This window comes from Anomaloglossus baeobatrachus, chromosome 1 (genome assembly GCF_048569485.1).
Source record: "Anomaloglossus baeobatrachus isolate aAnoBae1 chromosome 1, aAnoBae1.hap1, whole genome shotgun sequence".
In the NCBI taxonomy this organism is placed as follows: Eukaryota; Metazoa; Chordata; class Amphibia; order Anura; family Aromobatidae; genus Anomaloglossus; species Anomaloglossus baeobatrachus.
In genome coordinates this window covers 936,114,717-936,138,568 of record NC_134353.1, presented here as the reverse complement: position 1 = coordinate 936,138,568, position 23,852 = coordinate 936,114,717, and the positions used below count along the sequence as shown (strand labels likewise).

Genomic DNA, 23,852 nt, shown 5'->3' with positions numbered 1-23,852 from the left:
ATATCTAGTGAAAGCTGCCGTAGCGATTATTATCGCTACGGCAGTTTCACACGCACATACCTGCCGTGCGACGTCCCTCTGGCCGGCGACCCGCCTCCTTCCTAAGGGGGCGGGTCGTGCGGCGTCACAGCGACATCACACGGCAGGCGGCCAATTGAAGTGGAGGGGCGGAGATGAGCAGGATGTAAACATCCCGCCCACCTCCGTCCTTCTCATTGCAGCCGGGAGGCAGGTAAGGTGAGGTTCCTCGCTCCTGCGGCTTTACACACAGCGATGTGTGCTGCCGCAGGAGCGAGGAACAACATCGCACCTGTCGCTGCACCGGCATTATGGAAATGTCGGAGGCTGCAGCGATGATACGATAACGACGCTTTTGCGCTCGTTCATCGTATCAAAAAGGTTTTACACATTGCGATATCGACTGCGACGCCGGATGTGCGTCACTTTTGATTTGACCCCATCGACATCGCACGTGCAATGTCACAACGTGCAAAGCCGCCCTAAGTCTATTTTCTCGCATTTTGCTGCACTGATTAGGAGTACAGATAATGGCAGTGATGGGTCAGCTCTGCACTTGTGTCACTAACTCTGGGGAGAAGCTGCTGCAGGAGATTGTGTGCTGCTCCAGCAGGGGGGTGATTATTCGTGGCTCGAGGGTCTCCAGACCCGGGGTCTAGGGGCCACAATCAAATGAAGAAGGGGCTATTTACAGGGGAGATATAGTTTTTAACATAAAAATCTTAATGTTCTGGTGAATCAACAACAAGTGGGACACAATTGTGAAGTAGAACGAAATTTATTGCTTATTTTAAACATTTTTAAAAAATAAAAAACTGAAAATTGGGGCGTGCAATATTATTCAGCCCTTTTAAGTTAATACTTTGAGCGCCACCTTTTGCTGCGATTACAGATGCAGTCTCTTGGTGTATGTGTCTATCAGTTTTGCACATGGAGAGACTGAAATTCTCGCCCGTTCTTCCTTTGTAAACAGCTGGAGCTGAGTGAGGTTGGATGGAGGCGTTTGTGAACAGCAGTTTTCAGCTCTTTCCACAGAGTCTCGATTGGATTCAGGTCTGGACTGTGACTTGGCCATTCTAACACCTGGATACGTTTATTTGTGAACCATCCATTGTAGATTTTGCTTTATGTTTGGGATCATTGTCTTGTTGAAAGACAAATCTTTGTCCCAGTCTCAGGTCTTTTGCAGACTCCAACAGGTTTTCTTCAAGAATGGTCCTGTATTTGGCTCCATTCATCTTCCCATCAATTTTAACCATCTTCCCTGTCCCTGCTGAAGAAAAGCAGGCCCAAACCATGATGCTGCCACCACCATGTTTGACAGTGGGGATGGTGTGTTCAGGGTGAAGAGCTGTGTTGCTTTTACGCCAAACATATCATTTGGCATTGTGCCCAAAAAGTTCGATTTTGGTTTCATCTGACCAGAGCACCTTCTTCCACATGTTTGGTGTCTCCCAGGTGGCTTGTGGCAGACTTTAAAGACACTTTTTCTGGATATCGTTGAGAAATGGCTTTCTTCTTGCCACTCTTCCATAATGGCCAGATTTGTGCAGTGTATGACTGATTGTTGTCCTATGGACAGACTCTCCCACCTCAGCTGTAGATCTCTGCAGATCATCCAGAGGGATCATGGGCCTCTTCGCTGCATCTCTGATCAGTCTTCTCCTTTGTTTGAGATGAAATTTTTGAGGGACGGCCGGGTCTTGGTAGATTTGCAGTGGTATGATGCTCCTTCCATTTCAATATGATCGCTTGCACAGTGCTTCTTGGGATGTTTAAAGTTGTGGAAATCTTTTTACAACCAAATCCAGCTTTAAACTTCTCCACAACAGTATCACGGACCTGCCTGTTGTGTTCCTTGGTCTTCATGATGCTATCTGCGCTTCAAACAGAACAATCAGACTATCACAGAGCAGGTGCATTTATACGGAGACTTGATTACACACAGGATTATATTTATCATTATCAGTCATTTAGGACAACATTGGATCATTCAGAGATCCTCAATGAACTTCTGGAGTGAGTTTGCTGCACTGAAAGTAAAGGGGATGAATAATATTGCACGCCCCAATTTTCAGTTATTTATTTTCTACAAAAGTTTAAAATAAGCAATAAATATCATTCACCTTCACAATTGTATCCACTTGTTGTTGATTCTTCACCATAAAATTTAATTTATTTATCTTTATGTTTGAAGCCTAAAATGTGGGAAAAGGTTGAAAAATTCAAAGGGGTCAAATACTTTCGCAAGGCGCTGTATATATATGTATAGACCTGAAAGTAATGGCACCCTTGTATGTAAACTTCTTGTTTCAACTGTATATAACATATTAGATGTATTTTTAGTAGTAGCAGAAGTAGCAGTACTAATGTATATGTATTCGTATTTTACAGTTATTATATAGATGTATTATATGTAATTTTTATAATACACTATTCCTGTTACTGTTATTATATGTAACATTTACATTCATTCTTTCCTGCAATCTCATAAACCATTTATCATCTATCTGAGCTGCGATTAACGTCATTAAAATGATCCACTTCTTCATGAACATTACTTACATACGTCAAAAAAAGTGCAAATTTCCTTTGTAATCACTGGTAGAAATGATCAGACCATTCCCAATGATCGGCAGCAAATTACTTCACCTATATAATTATTTCTGACGTTTCTATTATAGACCATTTTTTAGTTGACCCCCCATGACACCGGGACATTGTGTCATGTTACATATTGTAAAATGTGAAAATTTATCTTGTCAGTGTACAAGGTCATCCCTAATTGTGAGGTGCTTTTATGTGGCCCCAGTGTCACGGATCTGTCACGTCCAGCTGACAATCCAGTGGCAACAAGTGCTAGAAAATCCCACAGATTAGCAGCACGTATTTTTATCTGACAGTTTCCTGTTTCTGCAGTTGCGGACTTCATGACCCTGGGAAACTGTCAGTTTTCCTCTCAGTTGCCAGCCTCTGACTTCCTTTGTTAACCTCACCCTGGGGTGGTTTGGGTGCAGTTTATAGCTTGTTCCTTGCTGAGCCCTGGAGAGGTCGTCTTCTGTTGCTCCAGACTTCTGTCGTTGCTGCAGCTCAGATTAGTGTTTTGTCTTTCGCTATCTACCCGGGCTGTGCTGATTGCAGTTGTGTTTCCCCTGTATTATTCGCTTGTGTTTTTCTTTAGTGTTAGTGGTGTTGACTTAGTGCTCATACCCTTCATCCTTACTTAGCTCCCATTTGGAATGGTAAGACAGGGCCCTAAGTATTCCAGCTTGACAACATGTGCAGAACCTGTATAGGGTTGGTGAGGGCAGTGAGGGTGAGCTGCAAGTTGTAATCAGGGGTCACCACTTCCCCCTTTCCCTAGCTACAAGGCATTCCTTCCCCCTTACTTTTTGTTGTCTTATGCGGCCGGTATAGCCTCTCTCCCCTGTCGTGTCACCCAGATTGCTGTGCATATTTTTCTGGTCTTATTATGTGATAGAACATTACTGATCCTCACTGAATACCGGAAAATATCACTGACCGCAGAGTCTTGTTGTCAGGATGACAGAGACCATCAGGTGCCCCTTTTGGATCCATCATACTATTATGACCAGAAGCCGTCATGTAATATCATATTTTAGTGAATTTTTCTTTTTATATTTTGTATTTCTTTGTGACTGCCGACATAAAATATCTTGGAGAACATTAGATCAGGCCACAACTGACACTTCCTCATTTCTGCAGCCACTTGTCAGCTTTGCTGTGTAGACTGGGGCTGAGTGAGCAGAGTCATCTCACTATGAATATACATATACAAAACATTTGATCCTTCTTTCCTCCAAAAATCAACATCACAGGACTGTCAGGAGGTCCACTCCCAACGAACTTGGGCTAAAAATGAATTCCTTTACCAACATTAGTAATACTTCTGATGAGCGGTATCATTCAGGTTTATACTTATCTGGAATTAAGGCATTTTGGGTGACTGAGTGAAAACGTGAAAACATCTTGTGATGTCATTCTCCAAGGACATAATCTCGAATGGCGCTAAGTGTCGGCAGATCGTGATACAAGGCACATAAACTATATGAATCCCTGAGTGAGGTATTACATAGTCTCACTCTTGTTTTACTTCTGCCCGTTATATTCCAAAGTTTCTTTACGTTATAATTAATGAAAATCTGAGCTCATAAGAAAAGTAGAATTCACTTCCCTTAATGTCTGTTCCAGTGTTCGTCATCGTGTGGGGAGGGCGTCCAACAAAGAACCGTGCAGTGCGTCGACACCGGTAATAACCGGACAATGAACAATAGTGATTGCGAAAGAAAAGAACCGAAACCTCAGGAAAGTCATTCGTGTAATATCCAGGAATGCTCTAAAGTCCCAGGTAAGTTTCATACAAGCAGAAATGCAAAAACATGAGCCTTTCACGTTTGTCAGATAGTCATGTGGTTTCTGGCAATAGAAGGTCACAGTGTCTGGCTGCGCAAAATGCTCCCTGACTTTCTATTGTTCCTGTTGTCAGTGTTCATTGGTATAGGTATCTTTTCTGCTGGATTCATCTCTCTCCCCTCTTGGACCCAGAAGAAGTTTGCCTTCCAACCAGCTGCTGATCATCAGTATTCTCTGGGTGCTTAAATACCCCTTTCTTCCTTGGACTGATGCTGGTGATATTTTCAGTTCATTCAAGTTCTAGATGCAAGCAGGTCGCTTGTACTCACGTGTGGTATTGTTGCTGAAAACTTTGTTGAACTTCTACCTTTGTCATCTGTAGATAAGTAGTTCTTGTATTTACCTTGTGTGTCCTGTTTGTGTCATCTATAGTGTTTAGTGGGGTTGACGAAGAGCTCATCCCATCCTTTCCATATTTAGGGTCCAGCACTAGGGATACCTAGGGTCAGGTATCCGGTTTGGCGCATAGATGCGGAACCTATCTAGGGTGGTGAGGGACCCCAGGGACCAGAACTAGGGATACCTAGGGTCAGGTATCCAGCTCAACGCATAGGTGCGGAACCAGGTAGTGTGGTAGGGAACCCCAGGGACCAGCACTAGGGATACCTTGGGTCACTTATCTGGCTTGGCACATGGGTGTGGAACCTATCTAGGGTGGTGAGGGACCCAGGGACCAGCAGTAGGTTTGGTCAGGGGTCACCATCTTACCTTTCCCTAGACACAGGGGTTCCCTTACTCTTCCTTTTGCCGTTCGCTTGGTACTTCCACGTAACATGCGGTACACTCACACCTGAGAAAGCCCTCTGAGAGAGTGTGGTGTGCTCTCTTTTGAGCTTTCTCAGGTGTGAGCGTACCGCATGTTGTTCCCAGTAGCCTGTTAGTCCGCTCCAGTACAATTCAGATCTGCCATTATACATATAAGTCTACGCTCCCAGGATGAATGTTTGGTGAGTTGCAGATTTTCTGCACCAATAACTAAATTCGGTTACTTGCGTTATTTTCATTACATTTTTTAGTGCATTTTTTTATGCAGTTTTGTCGCCTTTTTTCTGCTGCAGTTTTTGTCTATTGTTGGTATTTCATGTTTTAAGTAAAGCTGCTTTGTCTTGAAGATTACCTGTAAAGCGGGCTTTACAGGCTACGATATATCTAACGAGATGTCGGCGTGGTCACGTCGTAAGTGACGCACATCCGGCATCATTAGTGTGACAGCTACGTACGACGGTGAACGAGCAGAAATACTCACCTTCTCGTTCATCGCTGACACGTCGCTCATTTTCTAAAAATCGAACTTCCAGTTGTTCATCTTTCCCGGGGCAGCACACATCGCTCCGTGTGACACCCCGGGAACGATGAACTGCAGCTTACCTGTGGCCGCCGCCAATGCGGAAGGAAGGAGGTGGGCGGGATGTTTACATCCCGCTCATCTCCGCCCCTCCGCTTCTATTGGCCGGCCGCTGTGTCACGTCGCTGTGACGCCGAATGTCCCTCCCCCTTCAGGAAGTGGATGTTCGCCGCCCACAGCGAGGTCGTTTGGAAGGTAAGTACATGTGACGGGGGGTTACGAGTTTGTGCGACACGGGTAAGAAATTGCCCGTATCGCAGAAACGATGGGGGCGGGTTCGATCGCACATGCGATCGCTGGCCAAATCGATGCATGTAAAGCAGCCTTTACTTAGCTTTGATAAAACTTTATACTGTTATATACAGAATTACATTGATTTATAGTGCATTTCTGCAATAAAAACATATATGTGATTTTTATTTGCAGATTTTCCTCATTTCATAAAAATCCCCATATTAAAAGCATATTCACCCCCAGAGATTGTCATGGTGCAGATTTCAAAATTGCACAGTCAGTTTATGCAGTGTAAAAAAATAAAAAGTGCAGTAAACATGAAAGATATTTAGATCTCATACATTTTAACTGTAACCCACCTTGTTTATTGCGCCTGGAAATACACAGCACAAAAAATGCACCAAATACTCAATTTACAAACTTAACCTAATAGACAGAGCCAGTGCTTTATGGGGGGGAAGACAGGTTTCCTGTAAAAATAATGCCAGATCCACATAGCTCCGAGGGGGACGGACCATCCACTAGACACAGAAAGTCTTATCTCTGAGGGGGTGGAAACATCCTCTGGACAAAGAGAGTATGTAAACCATCCTCTGGACACAAGACGTCTTGGCTCTAAGGAGGATGAACCATTCTCTGGACATTGTAAGTTTTGGCTGTGAGAGGGAGAACCATCCTCCTTTGAACATAGGAAGTCTTGGCTCTGAAGGGGAGGAACCATCCTCTGGACACAGAAAGTGTTAGATCTAAGGTACAGGAACAATTCTGTGACATAGAAAGTCTTGACTGCAAGTGGGAGAAACTATCCTCTGAACATAAGAAATATTGGCTCCGAGGGGGAGGAACCATCCTCTGGACACAGGAAGTCTTAGCTTTAAGTGGTAGGAACTGTCTTATGGACGCAGGATGTCTTAGTTCTAAGGAGGAAAAATAATCCTCAGGACACAGGAAGTCTTGGCTCTGAATAGGAAGAACCATCCTCTGGACAATGGAAGTCTTAGCTCCAAAGGGGAGGAACTAACTTATGGACATAGGATGTCTTAAGGTGGCTTTACACGCAGCGATATCAATATCGCTAGCGAGCGTACCCGCCCCTGTCGTTTGTGCGTCACGGGCAAATCGCTGCCCGTGGCGCACAATATCGTTAGGAGCCGTCACACGGACTTACCTGCCTAGCGAAGTCGCTGTGACTGGTGAACCGCCTCCTTTCTAAGGGGGCGGTTCGTGCGGCGTCACAGTGGCGTCACTAAGCGGCCGCCCAATAGAAGCGGAGGGGCGGAGATGAGCGGCCATAATATCCCGCCCACCTCCTTCCTTCCTCATTGCCGGCAGCCGCAGGTAAGCTGTAGTTCATCGTTCCCTAGGTGTCACACATAGCGATGTGTGCTGCCTCGGGAACGACGAACAACCTGCGTCCTCAACAATGTTTTTTAAAATGAACAACGTGTGAACGATGGACGATTTGGTGAGTATTTTTCCATCGTTAACGGCCGCTTGTTGTTGTCACACGCAACGACGACGCTAACTATGCCGGATGTGCATTACGGAATCCGTGACCCCGGCGATATATCGTTAATACGTTGTTGCGTGTAACAGGGCCTTTAGTTCTAAGGGGGGAAAATCCTCTGGACATAGGAAGTCTTGTCTTTGAGGGGGAGGAACCATCTTCTGGACACTGGAAGTATTAGTTCTAAGGGGGAGAAACAATTCTGTGACATAAAAAGTCTAGACTCCAAGTGGGAGGAACCATCCTCTGGACACAGGAAGTCTTAGCTCTGAGGAGGAGAAACCATCTTCTGAACACAGGAAGTCTTGGCTCTGAAGAGGAAGAACCATCCTCTGGACACAGGAAGTCTTAGCTCCAAAGTGGAGGAACTATCTTATGGACGCAGAATGTCTTAGTTCTAAGGGGGGAAAAAATCCTCTGGATATAGGAAGTCTTGTCTCGGAGGGGGAGGAATCATCATCTGGACACTAGAAGTATTAGTTCTAAGGGGGAGGAACAAATCTGTGACATAGAGAGTCTTGACTCTGAGTGGGAGGAACTATCGTATGGACACAGGAAATCTTGACTCTGAGGAGGAAGAACCATTCTCTAGAAAAAGGAAGTCTTGGCTCTTAGGAGCAAGAAAAATGCTCTGGACATATGAAGTCTTAGCTCCAAGGGGGAGAAACTATCGTATGGATACAGGATGTCTTAGTTCTAAGGGGGAAGAATGATCCTCTGGACATTGGAAATACTGGCTCTGAGGCGGAGGAACCATCCTTTGCTCTGTATACTGGAAGTCTGAGCTTCAAGTGGGAGGAAGCATCCCCTGGACACATATAGCTAAAACAATTGCCACTGGGAGCATAACTGAAACTTTTCCTCCCTTTTGTAAACATGGAGTCATCTAACATCACTCACCTTAACCATTTCCTTATTTCTAAACTGACAGGTATTTATTTTAGGGAGGGAAAGGTTCAGTCAAATTGAATCTTGAAGTAATGTCCCCATGTGATTACTCACCAAGTCGTCTCCACAAGGATGGAGGCCATTATTAATAAACAATTTACAAAGCCTTCTTATATGTCTTATACTGTATTTTAAAAGATTCAGTAAAAAAAAAAAAAAAAAAGATCAATCCATTAGTATCTACTCTAAGGGGTACTTTGCACGCTGCGACATCGGTAACAATGTGTTACCGACGCTGCAGCGATAGTCCCCGCCCCCGTCGCAGGTGCGATATCTTGTGATTGCTGCCGTAGCAAATATTAACGCTACGGCAGCTTCACATGCACTTACCTGCCCTGCGACGTCGCTCTGGCCGGCGACCCGCCTTCTTCCTAAGGGTGCGGGTCGTGCGGCGTCACAGCGACGTCACACGGCAGGCGGCCAATAGAAGCGGAGGGGCGGAGATGAGCGGGACGTAAACATCCCGCCCACCTCCGTCCTTCTGCATTGCCGGCGGGACGTAGGTAAGCTGTGTTCGTCGTTCCCGGGGTGTCACACGGAGCGATGTGTGCTGCCTCGGGAACGATGAACAACATCGTACCGTTGCAGCTGCAAAATTATGAAAATGTCGCACCCTACAACGATCAAACGATATCGACGCTTTTGCGCGCGTTAATCGTATGTAAAAGGATTCACATACTGCGATGACGAGAGCGACGCCGGATGTGCGTCACTTTTGATTTGACCCCACGGACATCGCACCTGCGATCTCGCAGCTTGCAAAGTACCCCTAAAAGAGCCTGTCCTCAGGAATTACCCCCCCCTCCCCAAAATAGTCACCAACCTGCTTACCAAGATGCGCTTCTTCGTTCTGGTCCCCTTCTGGCTTGATTGATGTTCCACAGGATGGGCACACAACTACAAGCTCCATTCAGCTGTTTCTGGCGTATGTCCGGTGGACAGTCCACCTGCGCACAGTACCGGTGGTGGGTGATGACGTACCCAGTCTGACTTCTCCGGAGAATTGCTCCACACTATGCGACTTTAAACAGACTTGGGAATAAAGCCTCCAAAGCTGTAGAAGAACGGGCTGGGGGCCGAATTCCTAATGTTGGGCTCCTTTTAATAACATGGATGAGATTATAGAAAACAGAGATGACGAGAACAGATGAAACTTTTCCCAATTCTTTGTTGTAGTTAACAAGGACATCAGATCGTTCTGCAGAACTAAATGTAATGTACTTATCTATACGTAAAGTATCTAAGTGAATTAATTGTTCCGCAGTGATCTGCACAATGCTCCTAATGGCGATATCAGTACAATATGTCCTCAGGCAATTACATGACTCTGCTTAAGTAATGGGAAATGAGTCTGAGCAGGGATCTGTGAATTACTAATATGGAGGACAGTTTTCATACAGTCCGGACAGTCAAGGCCTAATGGATGGATACATTGGTATATACCGTATACCAGATTATTGTCATTATAGTCCAAGTACATCACACTAATATATGTATAGCCCTGTCCCTACAGACTGACATTTCTCATTTCTTGGCACTAATCCTCTTATTTTATCACCTAACAATCGTGACCACTACATCAATGTTTTCTCTGGCATGGTCACCTCAGTGTGAATTCTACCATATATTTGTATTGGTTACCTAATAAACATTTTCTTATGTTAGTAAAATGTAAAAACACTGTAAGGACAAGGGTCGCATTGATGCAGAGAAAACCTCGCATCACCTCTTGTGGGTGCTCAGGAGAAAAATAAGTCAAATAGTATAGGAACTCCGGCACACTCACTATCGCCCTTAGAGACACAGTAAATAGGAAGACGTGAAGTTGATGTCAAAATCCTTTTCTTTTTATTTTGCAGTGAAAAATGTGCAAAAAGTGCTGTACAATAGTCCGCCAATCACAACGTTTCGGCCAATATGGCCTTCTTCAGGTCGGACAGGCACACAGGACACTATTGCTTGACCAATGCTGGGGTGCTGTATGGATCAAAATATGCAAAATAGTCAATTTCGGAATGCACTATAGGTAGAGGATGGCACTGTTATAAAAAGACGCATCAATCCCAGACATTGTACTTAATCAGTAATGTGGTGGTGCATGGTCATGCACAAAGGGTCTGAATTACATCGGAGCCAACACCTCAGTGATCTATAGTATGTGGATAAGTCTCTGACGTAATCGGGAGCCTAAGATAGCCTGTGGAATGCGGTGATTCCTGGAGTAATGTGCAGGGGCCAAGGGTAAGAGGCCACAATATGGTCACAAAATGATCAGCAGTTGGAAGAAGATGGGTGCTGGTCCAGGTAACTACCTGACTGAGACTCCACTGGTATTTGATCTGGATAGGGATCCTTGGAATGTAGTGGTAGGAGTCCGCGTAGCATGTGCCTGCGTGGTGTCGGGAGTGAATCATAGATAGGACGTGCGGTTCACTTCCGACACCACGCAGGCACATGCTACCCGGACTCCTACCACTACATTCCAAGGATCCCTATCCAGATCAAATACCAGTGGAGTCTCAGTCAGGTAGTTACCTGGACCAGCACCCATCTTCTTCCAACTGCTGATCATTTTGTGACCGTATTGTGGCCTCTTACCCTTGGCCCCTGCACATTACTCCAGGAATCACCGCATTCCACAGGCTATCTTAGGCTCCCGATTACGTCAGAGACTTATCCACATACTATAGATCACTGAGGTGTTGGCTCCGATGTAATTCAGACCCTTTGTGCATGACCATGCACCACCACATTACTAATTAAGTACAATGTCTGGGATTGATGCGTCTTTTTATAACAGTGCCATCCTCTACCTATAGTGCATTCCGAAATTAACTATTTTGCATATTTTGATCCATACAGCACCCCAGCATTGGTCAAGCAATAGTGTCCTGTGTATATTCATCCACTTTGTGTCCCTCTATTCTTAAGTCTGCCCGACCTGAAGAAGGCCATATTGGCCGAAACGTTGTGATTGGCGGACTATTGTACAGCACTTTTTGCACATTTTTCACTACAAAATAAAAAGAAAAGGATTTTGACATCAACTTCACGTCTTCCTATTTACTGTGTCTCTAAGGGCGATAGTGAGTGTGCCGGAGTTCCTATACTGTAAGGGTCGCATTGAGGCTGGTGGACAGTCCTAGGCAAAAGAAATTTGGTGGAGGATGCGGGCAGCAAAGGGATTAACTGAAACAAGCCAGACAATCATAGGCAAAAAAATTTGGTGGAGGATGCGGGCAGCAAAGGGATTAACTGAAACAAGCCAGACAATCCTAGGCAAAAAAATTTGGTGGAGGATGCGGGCAGCAAAGTGATTAACTGAAACAACCAGAAAATGCTAGGATAAAAAATTTGGTGGAGGATGCGGGCAGAAAAGTATTTAACTAAAACAAGCCAGACAATCCTAGGATAAAAAATTTGGTGGAGAATGCAGTCAGCAAAGGGATTAACTGAAAGCAGCTGGACAATCCTAGGCAAAAAAATGTGGTGGAGGATGCGGGCAGCAAAGGGATTAACTGAAACCAGCCGGATAGCTGGTCTTTGTCGGTGGGATTCACAGGTAGGGTGGTACGTCTCCACAGTCTATGGACCTGATATGAGTCACAGCAGATACCAGCCGAGCGTCTCACCCTCTGGTGTATGTAGCACTTGTGCAATTGAATGATTTCTATTCCTTTATTGTCACAATGTAGCATTCAGTGTATATTACAGGAAGGTTACGTCTCCGATCAGACAATTATCTGCAATTTATCTGACAATGTAACAGATGATTTTCTATGGATGTTAACCAGGGACACTCGTTTTCTAGGTGCCTACAATTAGTGCGATGTCCTCGCTCCAGCACATTATTGTTTACAGGCCCCGCTGTGCTCTCAAAATATCCACGGAAAATGGAGATAATGAATATCTGTAATGTCTGCATTATTTACATCATTGGATCTGGGGAGGAATCGTAAGACAATGTGCTATAGGTTATCGGATACAATGTACCGCGGGATGAGATGGAAATGGAGACTATTGTATCACTGCGCTGTGTGACCAAAGGGACCAGCATGTGAGAAAAAAAAATGTGCTGCCGTCAGAGCCGTGGCCATGTGTCACCCATTATTATTATCTATTCTTTGTTTTTTATTTAGCACATTATAATTATATTATACTATATCTTTATCCTTTTTTTGTTCTAAAGCAACGCTCCGAAACCCCTGCATAGGCTTGGAGGTAATTTGTAAACTTCAGTCTGCCACCACTAGGGGGAGCTCACTGCATACTGTTCAGACATTGAGCTCTATAATAGCATAGTGTACAGTGAGCTCCCCCTAGTGGTGGCTGTAGGAAGCAGAATCTTTATTTTCTAATACAGCACTCTGACTTTTCTTCTGGAGGTAATTTATAAACTTCAGTCTGCCACCACTAGGGGGAGCTCACTGCATACTGTCCAGACATTGAGCTCTACAATAACAGTGTACAGTGAGCTCCCCCTAGTGGTGGCTGTAGGAAGCAGAATCATTATTTTCTAATACAGCACTCCGAATTCCCTTCTGGATGTAACTTATAAACTTCAGTCTGCCACCACTAGGGGGAGCTCACTGCATTCTGTTCAGACATTGAGCTCTATAATAGCATAGTGTACAGTGATCTCCCCCTAGTGGTGGCTGTAGGAAGCAGAATCTTTATTTTCTAATACAGCGCACTGACTTTATAAACTTCAATCTGCCACCACTAGGGGGAACTGATTGCATACTGTCCAGACATTGAGCTCTATAATAGCATAGTGTACAGTGAGTTCCCCCTAGTGGTGGCTGTAAGAAGCAGAATCTTTATTTTCTAATACAGCGCACTGACTTTATAAACTTCAATCTGCCACCACTAGGGGGAGCTGATTGCATACTGTCCAGACATTGAGCTCTATAATAGCATAGTGTACAGTGAGTTCCCCCTAGTGGTGGCTGTAAGAAGCAGAATCATTATTTTCTAATACAGCGTTCTGATTTCCCTTCTGGTGGTATTTAATAAACTTCAGTTTGCCACCACTAGGGGGAGCTTACTGCATTCTGTTCAGACACTGAGCTCTATAATAACATAGTGTACAGTGAGCTCCCCCTAGTGGTGGCTGTAGGAAGCAGAATCCTATCATTTGACTGTTGGTGCAGGATATTTGTAGCTTTGTATAGGAAAAGTGGAAGCCCAATTACTATAGAGATATGTAATGAAACAACCATCATTTTAGCAGGGAAACCATACAATATATGTTACGGTATTATTTCATGTTTGACACTTTTTGATCCTAACTTCTTCCTCGTATTGAGACCTTTCATTTCCCGGCCGAATAAGATCACAGATGTGTAACATTTAATATAGAATTGAATTCTTGGCCTGGAGCTGCTGTACAAGTCGTTCTTCTGTTATAGCCATTTTTGCCTCTGCGGTTGTCATTAATAATGGACTATGTCTGGCATAATAGGTGTAATAAATTGTTCTCCACAAGAGGATGCCCAATATAATACCACAGCTTGCTTATATGTATGACATACAGTATATACACAGGGTGGTCCAAAAGTAGGTGGACAGTGTGTTTAATAGGGTTATCAAACATGGTGTAAAGTGAAACTGACTCAGTTGCCCTTAGCAACCAATCAGATTCCACCTTTCATTCTTCACAGACTCTTTGGAAAATGAAAGGTGGAATCTGATTGGTTGCTAAGGGCAACCGAGTCAGTTTCACTTTAGACCATGTTTGATAACCCTATCACACATACTGTCCACCTACTTTTGGACCACCCTGTATATATATGTATATATATATATATATATATATATATACTGTCATGGCCAAAAGTGTTGACACCCTTGAAATTGTTCCAGAAAATGAAGTATTTCTCCCAGAGAATTATTGCACTTACCCATTTTTTGTTATACAGAAGTTTATTTCCTTTGTGTGTATTGGAACAACACAAAAAAAAACAAAGGACAAGGCAAATTAGACAGTATTTCACACGAAAATACGAAGAATGGTTTAGACAAAATTGTTGTCCCCCTCAACTTAATATTTGGTTGCACATCCTTTACCCTTTCTAACCAATAACTACAATCAGTCGCCTCCTATACCCATCCACAAGCTTCTTACTCCTCTCACCTGGAATCTCGGACTCTTCTTTATAAACTGCTCCAGGTCTCTCATATTTGAAGGCGTCTTCTCTTCTCCCAACAGCAATTTTTAGATCTCTCCACAGGTGTCAATGGGATTTAGATCCGGACTCATTGTTGCCACTTCAGATCTCTCCAGCGCTTTGTTTCCATCCATTTCTGGGGGCTTTTTGAAGTGTCTGGGGTCATTGTCCTTCTGGAAGACCCCTGACATAAGACGCACATCCAGAATCTGACACTGGTCACTACATTGCCACCCAAAATCCTTTGGTAATCTTAAGATTTCATGATGTCTTGCACACAGTTGAGGCCCCCACTGCCAAAGGGAGTAAAACAGCTCCAAACATCTCTGTTCTCCACCATACCTGACTGTAGGTTCTGCGTTCTTTTTGTTGTAGGTCTCATTCCGTTTTCAGTAAACAGTAGAATGATGTTCTTTACCAAAAAGCTGTACCTTGGCCACAACAGTCCATAAGATGCTTTCTAAGGAGGAATTTTGTTACTTATGTACATTTTGGCAAACTGCAGTCTAGCTTTTTTATTTCTCTGTGTCAGCAGTGGGGTCCTCTTGGGTCTCCTCCATAGCATTTCATTTCATTCACATGTAGATGGATAGTTCACTCTGACACAGATGCCCCTGAGTTTGCAGTACAGCTAAAATTTATTTGGCATTTGTTTGGGGCTTATCCACGATCTGGACTATGTTACTTTACAACCTTTCATCAATTTTTCTCCTACGTCCACATCCAGGGAGATTATCTACAGTGCCATGGGTTATAAACCTCTTGATTATATTGTGCACCATGGACAAAAAAACATCAAGATCTCTGGAGATGGGCTTGCAGCCCTGAGATTGTTGATATTTTTCAACAATTTTGGTTATTTAGTCCTCAGACAGTTCTCTTCTCCTCTATCTGTTCATGCTTAATGTGGCACATACACACAATGCAAATATTGAGTCAACTTCTCCCCTTTTTATCTGGTTTCAGGTGTGATTTTCATATTGCCCACACCTGTTACTTCCTAGAGGGGAGTTTGAAGGAGCATCACATGCTTGAAACAAAGTTGTTTACTCACAATTTTGCAAAGGTGCCATTCATTTTGTCCATCCCATTTTTGTAGTTTTGCATGAAATTATGTCCAATTTGCCCTTTTTGCCCTTGTTTTTTTGTGTTGCTACAATATACACAAAGTTAATAAACACATGTATAACAAAACGTGTTGAAGACCTAAGTTTATTCCGTCTGATGTTTCCTTTCTCTCTTTGCACAGATTTATCCTGCAAAAAAGACAAGCTGTCAGTTAATTTCTGCAATACCGTGAGATCTGTCGGGAAATGCTCTCTGAAAGGCATCCAGTCTCAGTGCTGCTTCACATGCGCAAGAAATGAGGATTCCCCTCCCGGAGGCTGAGTCATTGTTTCCATCAAATCCATTACCGCACTGAGCTCAGCCATAACGAATAGTGACGTATCCGCCGCTGCGACACCAACAATCCAACAACTGATCAAGATTTTATTTTTTGAACTGTTTTGCAATTCCGAATTCTGCCAATAGGTGTCATCACAATGATGATGAGCAGAAAGGAATACAATCACTGTCCAGGAAATTGTAATTTATAATGCTCCTCTCATTGCAGATATATTAGAAGATCTGCGCTCATTTACCCATTAGTATGTTGGGGGGTTTTTTCAATGTGAAAAAGGTCAGAATTTTGTATTTCTTTGCAGAACTTTTTCTCCACTTTTCCCTATGACAACACTACCTGCTCATTGACAATATAGGAACAGGAAGTGTTGTCATAGGGACAGTGTGATATCTCATCTCAGAATACCGGGCACTATAAAAGTCAGAGGCAGTAATATGTCAGCAGTTTACAGAAGTGTCGGCGGGCAGCCACAGACATTAGGTGGCTGTCACCGGTGCCACGCTTTCCTTTTAAAACAACCTTTAGGCATTTAACTATAGGATCACTGTATGTCAGTTTTCTTGCAGGATCGACCAACAGGAAGAATAAAGGGATTGTTCAGGAGTAAAAAATTCTGTTTTCTTCCAGAGACAGCGCCTCCCCAGTTGATATTTATGTCTGGTATTGCAGCACAGATCCATCAAATAATCCAATGACAGATATGAGATTTCTGGATGAAAGCAGCCATATTTTCTTATCCAGGACAATTCCTTTAAATAAAGCCTGCTTGCTGTGGTTTGGGAGGGCAAGCAGAGGTAGTGAGGCAACAAGACCAATATCATCCCAATCTGTTGCTTCACTGCAGAGAAATCCTTATTTTTATCCACATGAAAATTATACTGCAAGTGCGCTGGATGTTCCATGTGCACTTGCAGTCCACGTATCTTCTTCAATTCTCTCTCTCTGACACCGCCCCTGGCTGCTTGACAGCAGAGACTAACTGAGTTTTTCATGTAAAAAATGCAGCGTCTTACAGTTGCAGCAAAGTGGATGACATTTATAGACATCTCCTGCCCAGTGTGCTTCATTTTTAAACTGATCTGCAGACACCTGCTGAAAACATGCCGAAAAAAAAGCAGTAGAAAAAATGCAGCATTTACACTACATGTGAACACAGTCTTAGGGGTACTTTGCACGCTGCGACATCGCTAGCCGATTGTAGCGATGCCGAGCGCGATAGTCCCCGCCCCGTCACAGATGCAATATCTTGTGATAGCTGCCGTAGTGAACATTATCGCTACGGCAGCTTCACACGCACTTACCTGCCCTGCGACGTCGCTCTGGCTGGCGACCCGCCTCCTTCCTAGGGGGGGCGGGTCGTGCGGCGTCACAGCGGCGTCACACGGCAGGCGGCCAATAGAAGCGGAGGGGCGGAAATGAGCGGGACGTAAACATCCCGCCCACCTCCTTCCTTCCTCATAGCCGGTGGAGGCAGGTAAGGAGATGTTCCTCACTCCTGCGGCTTCACACACAGCGATGTGTGCTGCCGCATGAACGAGGAACAACATCGTACCTGTCGCTGCAGAGAAATTATGGAAATGACCGACACTACACAGATCACCGATTTTTGACGCTTTTGCGATCGTTTATCGGTGCTTCTAGGCTTTATACGTTGCGACGTCGTTACCGGTGCCGGATGTGCCTCACTTTCGATTTGACCCCGACGATATCGCAGTAGCGATGTCGCAACGTGCAAAGTACCCCTAGGGGTTACATTTTTATTACATTTTATGGTTTACTAGAGAAATATAACCAATCACACCATGTTTTCATACTATTTTTCCAATCACCATAAATCGCTGCATTGTTCAGGTCATTATGATTACAGGGACACCAAATATGTCCAAGTTATTTGCTGATTTTTGATGTTTATTTTTTAAAAAAAAGCGCATTGAAATGTCATTCTTTCATTTTTTTTATTATTTTTAGTTATTTAATAGAAAAAAAAATGTTTTATTCTCCATCTGGAATACAGGATTATAGATATACACTGATATATACTGTATATATAATGTATCTCTATGTGCCAGTATTATCTGCTTGTGGAGACAGGATGCACTGTAGCTTCAAGTATACAAAATTCTCCCTGGGACATCACCAGAGCCAGTGGCTCAAAGGTTTACCTCCTTCTTGCAACTGTAAAGGTTGTTGATTGAAGTACCAGGGACTCTCACAAAAAAAGAGAAAATTATCATTTTTGTAACTAGAAAACACCATATTTTTCGGATTAGAAGACGCACTTTTCCCCCCAAAAAATTGAGAGGAAAATGAGGGGTGCATCTTATAATGCAAATGTAGCTTACCGGAAGGTAACGAATGGGTGCTGTGCTGGCTGCGGGGCACTGTGCTGGGTGTGGTGTGGGGCTGTGCTGGCTGCGGTCGGGGCTGTGTACAGCAAGGCAGTGCGGCGGGTGTCCCAGATACTCTGTTGGTGGTGCGGGCTTCAAATAATGGCGTCCAGAGTCAGCACATGCGCAGATGGAGCTCTCGGCTCAAGATCTCATCTGCACAAGCGTTGCTTCCGGTCCATTGATCTCCCAGCGGCGGACTTAAGGAAAATAGTGCCCGGAAGTGGCGCATGTGCAGATGAGATCTTGGCTTGTCATTGAACAGAGAGCTCAATTTCTTTGAAGTCTGCATCGCCGAAAAAATGTCTGTGACACCCGCTGTACCATCCTGCTCCACACAGCCAGCAAGGCACCCACAGGTAGCTCAGCCCCCACCGCAGCCAGCACAGCCCCCACCGCAGTCAGCTCAGCCCCCACCACAGCCGGCACAGCCCCCACCGCAGCCAGCACAGCCCCCACCGCAGCCAGAACAGCCTCCACCGCAGCCAGAACAGCTCCCACTGCAGCATCGCCCTACTCCAGCACCACCCCTGCCTCCTGTGACTCCACTCCACCACTGTTGCCGCCCCCCTCCGGTAAGACACCACCGGAGTATAACACAGACCCCTTTTTCTATTATTTTTTCTTTTTTTATCTCTATATTTTATTTTTATATTTGGGGTGCATCTTCTAAAACGAAAAATGCGGTAATTGACCTTTTTGCAATTTTTTTATTTTTTAGTAATTTTATAGGAACAAAGCAATCTGATTATTTCTTCACCTCTAGAATACTGGGAAATAGAAATACACTGCTATGTAAGGATGTATCTCTATGTATCTGTATAATCTTATTCTGGGTTCGCTCCTGGCCCAACAGGTAAAGTATATGAAATTCTCCTATCTTTTCCTATCTCACTTAGACTTCTCCATTGTTTGAGGAAAACTTGCAAAAGTGGCAGTGTATCTAATACCTATATTTCTCACTGTATACATAATTTTTAAAAGGAAACAGTGAGATTATTCACAGCCAATCAGGTACGAGAAATGTGTCCATAATCAGAAAAAAAAAAATGCTCGTCTTTGAACAATCCCTACTGTGGTGCTGTCCGAGCCTCCAGATCTATTACTTATAGCAGCCATTGGACCAACTCTACTTGTTACAATATATGGGTGGAGGTGCAGCTGCAACGTGGACATCTGGCTGCCACCAGCAAAGAAAAAGCTACCAGATCATAAACAAAGAAGAATAATAGAAGAGTAACTCTATAGTAGCTACTGTGGTCATTAACAAAAGCATAATCATGTCCATCCGTCAGCTGCACTGCTGCTCCCTGGAAGACATGAAGGAGCTGCCGGTGCCGACTTGGTCTCCCCTTATATATATGTGTTTACATATGCAAAAAAGTGAGATCTCCTGGTACTAAAGTACCTATAGATGGTGCTGTAGTATTTTCTTCTACAGGTGCTAATTACTAGATGGTGCTGCGCCTGAAGGTGCTCATAAAATGACGGGTTGTACATCAGTGACTCCGTTCTTCCACATTTCCTAACAAACGTCTGTAATTTATTTTTGTGCTAATGACTTTAGCTCACCCGGTGCTAATTATAAAGTGGTGCTAATTAATAACTTTTCTGTCTCATCAGAGACGAATGCCGCTCCCACAATCTCAATGCTACAGGTGAGGTTAGGTTGCATTCTTCCCTTCATATCTAGATGACCATTATCTGCAGAGACATAACTGAAACCTTCCAGGGCCCTAATGCACAATCTGTAGAAGGGTCCGTCCTGTCAACTTACATTTTTATATTAGTGTCTTATGTGACAGAGGGGCCCTATAGGCACAATCAGGTATTAGGGCCGGGGCCAACTTTCCTGCAAAGTCTTATGCGGGCGTCACACGAGACGATCTATTGTGCGATGCATCGTCAGGGTCATTGTTTTCGTGACGCACATCCAGCATCGTTTGCGACGTCGTTTCGTGTGACACCTCCGAGCGACACTGAATCCGTCACAAATCGTGAGTCGTGTACTCGTCGCTTATTTTAAAAAAATTGTTTATTTTTCATGGCGCCGGTTGTTCATCGTACCCGGGGCAGCACACATCGCTCCGTGTGACACCCCAAGAACGATGAACACAGCTTACCTGCGTCCCGCCGGCTATGCGGAAGGAAGGAGGTGGGCGGGATGTTTTCGTCCTGCTCATCTCCGCCCCTCTGCTTCTATTGGGCGTCCGCTGTGTGACGTCGCTGTGACGCCGAACGTCCCTCCCCCTTCAGGAAAAGGATGTTCGCCGCCCACAGCGAGGTCACTCAGCAGGTAAGTAGATGTGACGGGGGGTTACTGACTTTGTGTGCTATGGGCAGTGATTTTCCCGTGACGCACAAACGACGGGGGCGGGTACGATCGCTCGTGCGATTGCACAATAGATCGTACCGTGTGACGCCCGCATTAGAGGCTCCCAGAATGCAGACTTTCTGGACACGTACGACCAGATTCTCAGGCTGCTTCCATTCTCCACCTTCGGATATTACAGTATACCTGTTGGTATCATTAATATAAGTGTTGTGTCCACAAGGAGCCATTATTTCTCAGTGTATGATTATCCTGTATGGACACTCGCTTGTTCGCGCCGTATCTCAGAAAATAATTCCCCGGATGTGAAAGATCCTTTGTATTGGACCGATGGAATTATAACTGTGAAATAAAAATAAAGGACATTATGTTTTATAAATGTTTCCATTCATTGTATATTAAGAGTCACGATGGCGGCAGCAGTTTCTTCAAAATTAAATGTCTGGTATTAAAACAAAAGAAAAATATGCTTTTTTTTCTTCCATAAACTCGTGTAAAGGAGCCCTAATAGAAGAAAGAAAAAAAAACACAATTGTCTTCTGTTATGATGTAATTTATTTTTAAAAAAAATAATAAAATATGCTAGAGGAAATTAAAAAAAATGCACCAAATGTATTAAAAGGTCTATGCTACTTTAAGGGGTTCTCCAAAAATGACATAAAATACAAGGATCTGCAGATAAGTCTTTGGCTTTGCCCAGAAAGAAACGAGATAGGATGATGAAACTTTACATTTCTCCCACATACTCTCCACTGATGACAACACACTTCTTACATCGGTATTCCAAGTTCTGTAAGCCTAGCAGAAAGAAGGATTTAGGTTGTGCCTCAAACCAGGCATCTGTAGCAGCCATGTTATCAGAAATGGTGGGAAATATTTGGTGCCCTTGAGGTATTTCTTCAGGTTTGGAAACAGATGATAGTTGGAGGGAGCTAGATCTGGTGAATAAGGTGGGTGGTCACCAGCTGGAAGCCCAGCTCTGCCAGGTTTGCCGTGGTCACTTGTGCAGTGTGAGTGGAGGCGTTGTCTTGCAGGAACAAGGTTCCTTAGGACAGATTGCCGCGCCTTTTGGCCTTCAGAGCTGCCTTCAATTGGTCCAAAAGTTAAATGTAATACCTTGCATTGATGGTGGAACCCTTTTGAAGGTAGTCCACTAGCACCACGCCCTTCTTATCCCAGGACACAGATGCCATCACCTTAGTGGCTGATTTTTGCACCCTGAACTTCTTTGAATGAGGAGAACCACTGTGCCTCCACTCTTTTGATTGCTCCTTGTTTTCAGGGTCATACAAATAAATCCAGGTCTCACCCATAGTGACCAGCCGATCCAGCAAGTTCTTATCAGTCCGGAAACGCTGACAAATGCACCGGGAAGTTTTCACTCGCATGCTTCTCTGATCTGTTGTCAAACATTTGGGAACCCACTTTGCAGATCACTTCCTCGTGTCCAACTGTTCATGGATAATGACATAAACATGTTTACGGATAATCCCCATGATGTCTGCTATGGCTTTAGCTGAAATTCGTGGATTCTCCAGTATGAGGGTGCACAGCATCGATGATCTCCGGAACAACAACCACTCTCAGTTGTCCAGGACATTCCTCATCATTGCTGCTGAAGTGGCCCGTTTTAAATTTGGCAACCCAGTTCTTAACTGTGGAATATGAAGGGCATTGATCCCCCAATGTCTGCGACATGTCACCATGAATATCCTTCTTGGACTTTCATTGCAGAAGCAAGAATTTTATCCTCCTCTGCTCTCAGTTGCAGTGAATATCGCATTAAACTCCGCCATTTTGTTTTCCCACGTGCACAAAACACTGTTGCCATAAGCAACAAACACAAAATTATGAAAACATATATTACACACGTGAGGTTTTCATGTGATGTAACATTCGTTACCATAGAAGCAAAAAAAAAATCACAAAGCCAAAGACTTATCAGCAGCCTTATAGCATCCCTGATATAATTCAAACTGCAGCCCAACCTAGTCATGTGTCCGTACAGGCTGCAGATTGAATACATACAGCTCCTGAAACCTGTGTCTCAACTGACAAGACCTGTATCACAAATTCCTCAGTCAGAGGCTGGCTCTGATCTGTGAAGAAATATGTTTTAACCTACGTTATCCAGGAAAAGGAGATCTCCAGCTTCATCCTCCTCCTCCTGTTTGACAGCTTTACAGCAGTCATCAAACTGGAAACGAACATTGAGGAGGATGAAGCTGGAGATATCCCTATTGTGTTCAGTGAGGAAGAGATATATTTCTTAATACATTACAGCCAAACTCTTACTGACTGAGGTATGTGTGATACAGCTCTTGCCAATTAAAATAGGTGTCGGGAGCTATATATCTTCAGTCTGCAGTCCATACTAAAACATGACTAGGAAAGGCTGTAGTTTACAATAAATCAGGGATGCCATTTAATCTCATTCTAGGAAAACCCCTTTAAGAAATTTATTGTACAGTTAGATTGTCCTAAAGTCAGAAAGGGAATTCTATACCCCCCTCCTATAAGCACTTTCAGGTTTACATCATATTTGTTACATTTTCTAGTGTAAATCTTAAAGGGAATCTGTTAGTAGGTTTTTGCTATGTAATCTGAGAGCAGCATAATGAAGAGGCAGAGAGCTTGATTCCAGTGTTGTCACTTACTGGGCTGCTTTCTGTAGGTTCAATAACTTTAGTGTTTTATTATCACTACAGGACTAGTTGTCTCATGCCATGTAATCCTTCTGCATGACATAACCCTGCCCTCACCACCAATTGGCAGCTTTTTCCCTATGCACAGAGCTCACAGTAAGCTGCCAATCGGTGGTGTGGGTGGCATTATACAAAGACGAACGTTCAGAGCACTGTTAGATCTGAAGCAGAGACAAACCACAATGATTTTATCAAAACTATACAGCAAGCAATCAAGTAAGTGACGCTGAAATCAGAGACTCTGTCCCTACATAATGCTGCTCTCAGATAGCGTTGCCAAAACCAAGTGTTAGATTACCTTTAATAGAAGTGTCTAAAAGTTGTTAGCCACATTGTCTCCTCATACTTTACAGCAAGGGCCTGATTC

At 44.0% G+C, this 23,852-nt stretch overlaps 1 protein-coding gene across 1 annotated transcript in view; it reads left to right on the top strand.

Moving 5' to 3' along the window:
* Positions 1-17,000, top strand: part of ADAMTS12 (ADAM metallopeptidase with thrombospondin type 1 motif 12) — a 182,468-nt gene extending 165,468 nt beyond the window's left edge. Inside the window, exons 18-19 of the mRNA XM_075330036.1 lie at positions 4,231-4,387; positions 15,906-17,000. Coding sequence (XP_075186151.1) covers positions 4,231-4,387; positions 15,906-16,045 — 297 coding nt within the window. The 3' untranslated portion in view covers positions 16,046-17,000. The remainder of the gene's footprint in view (positions 1-4,230; positions 4,388-15,905) is intronic.
* Positions 17,001-23,852: the final 6,852 nt, after the last annotated feature.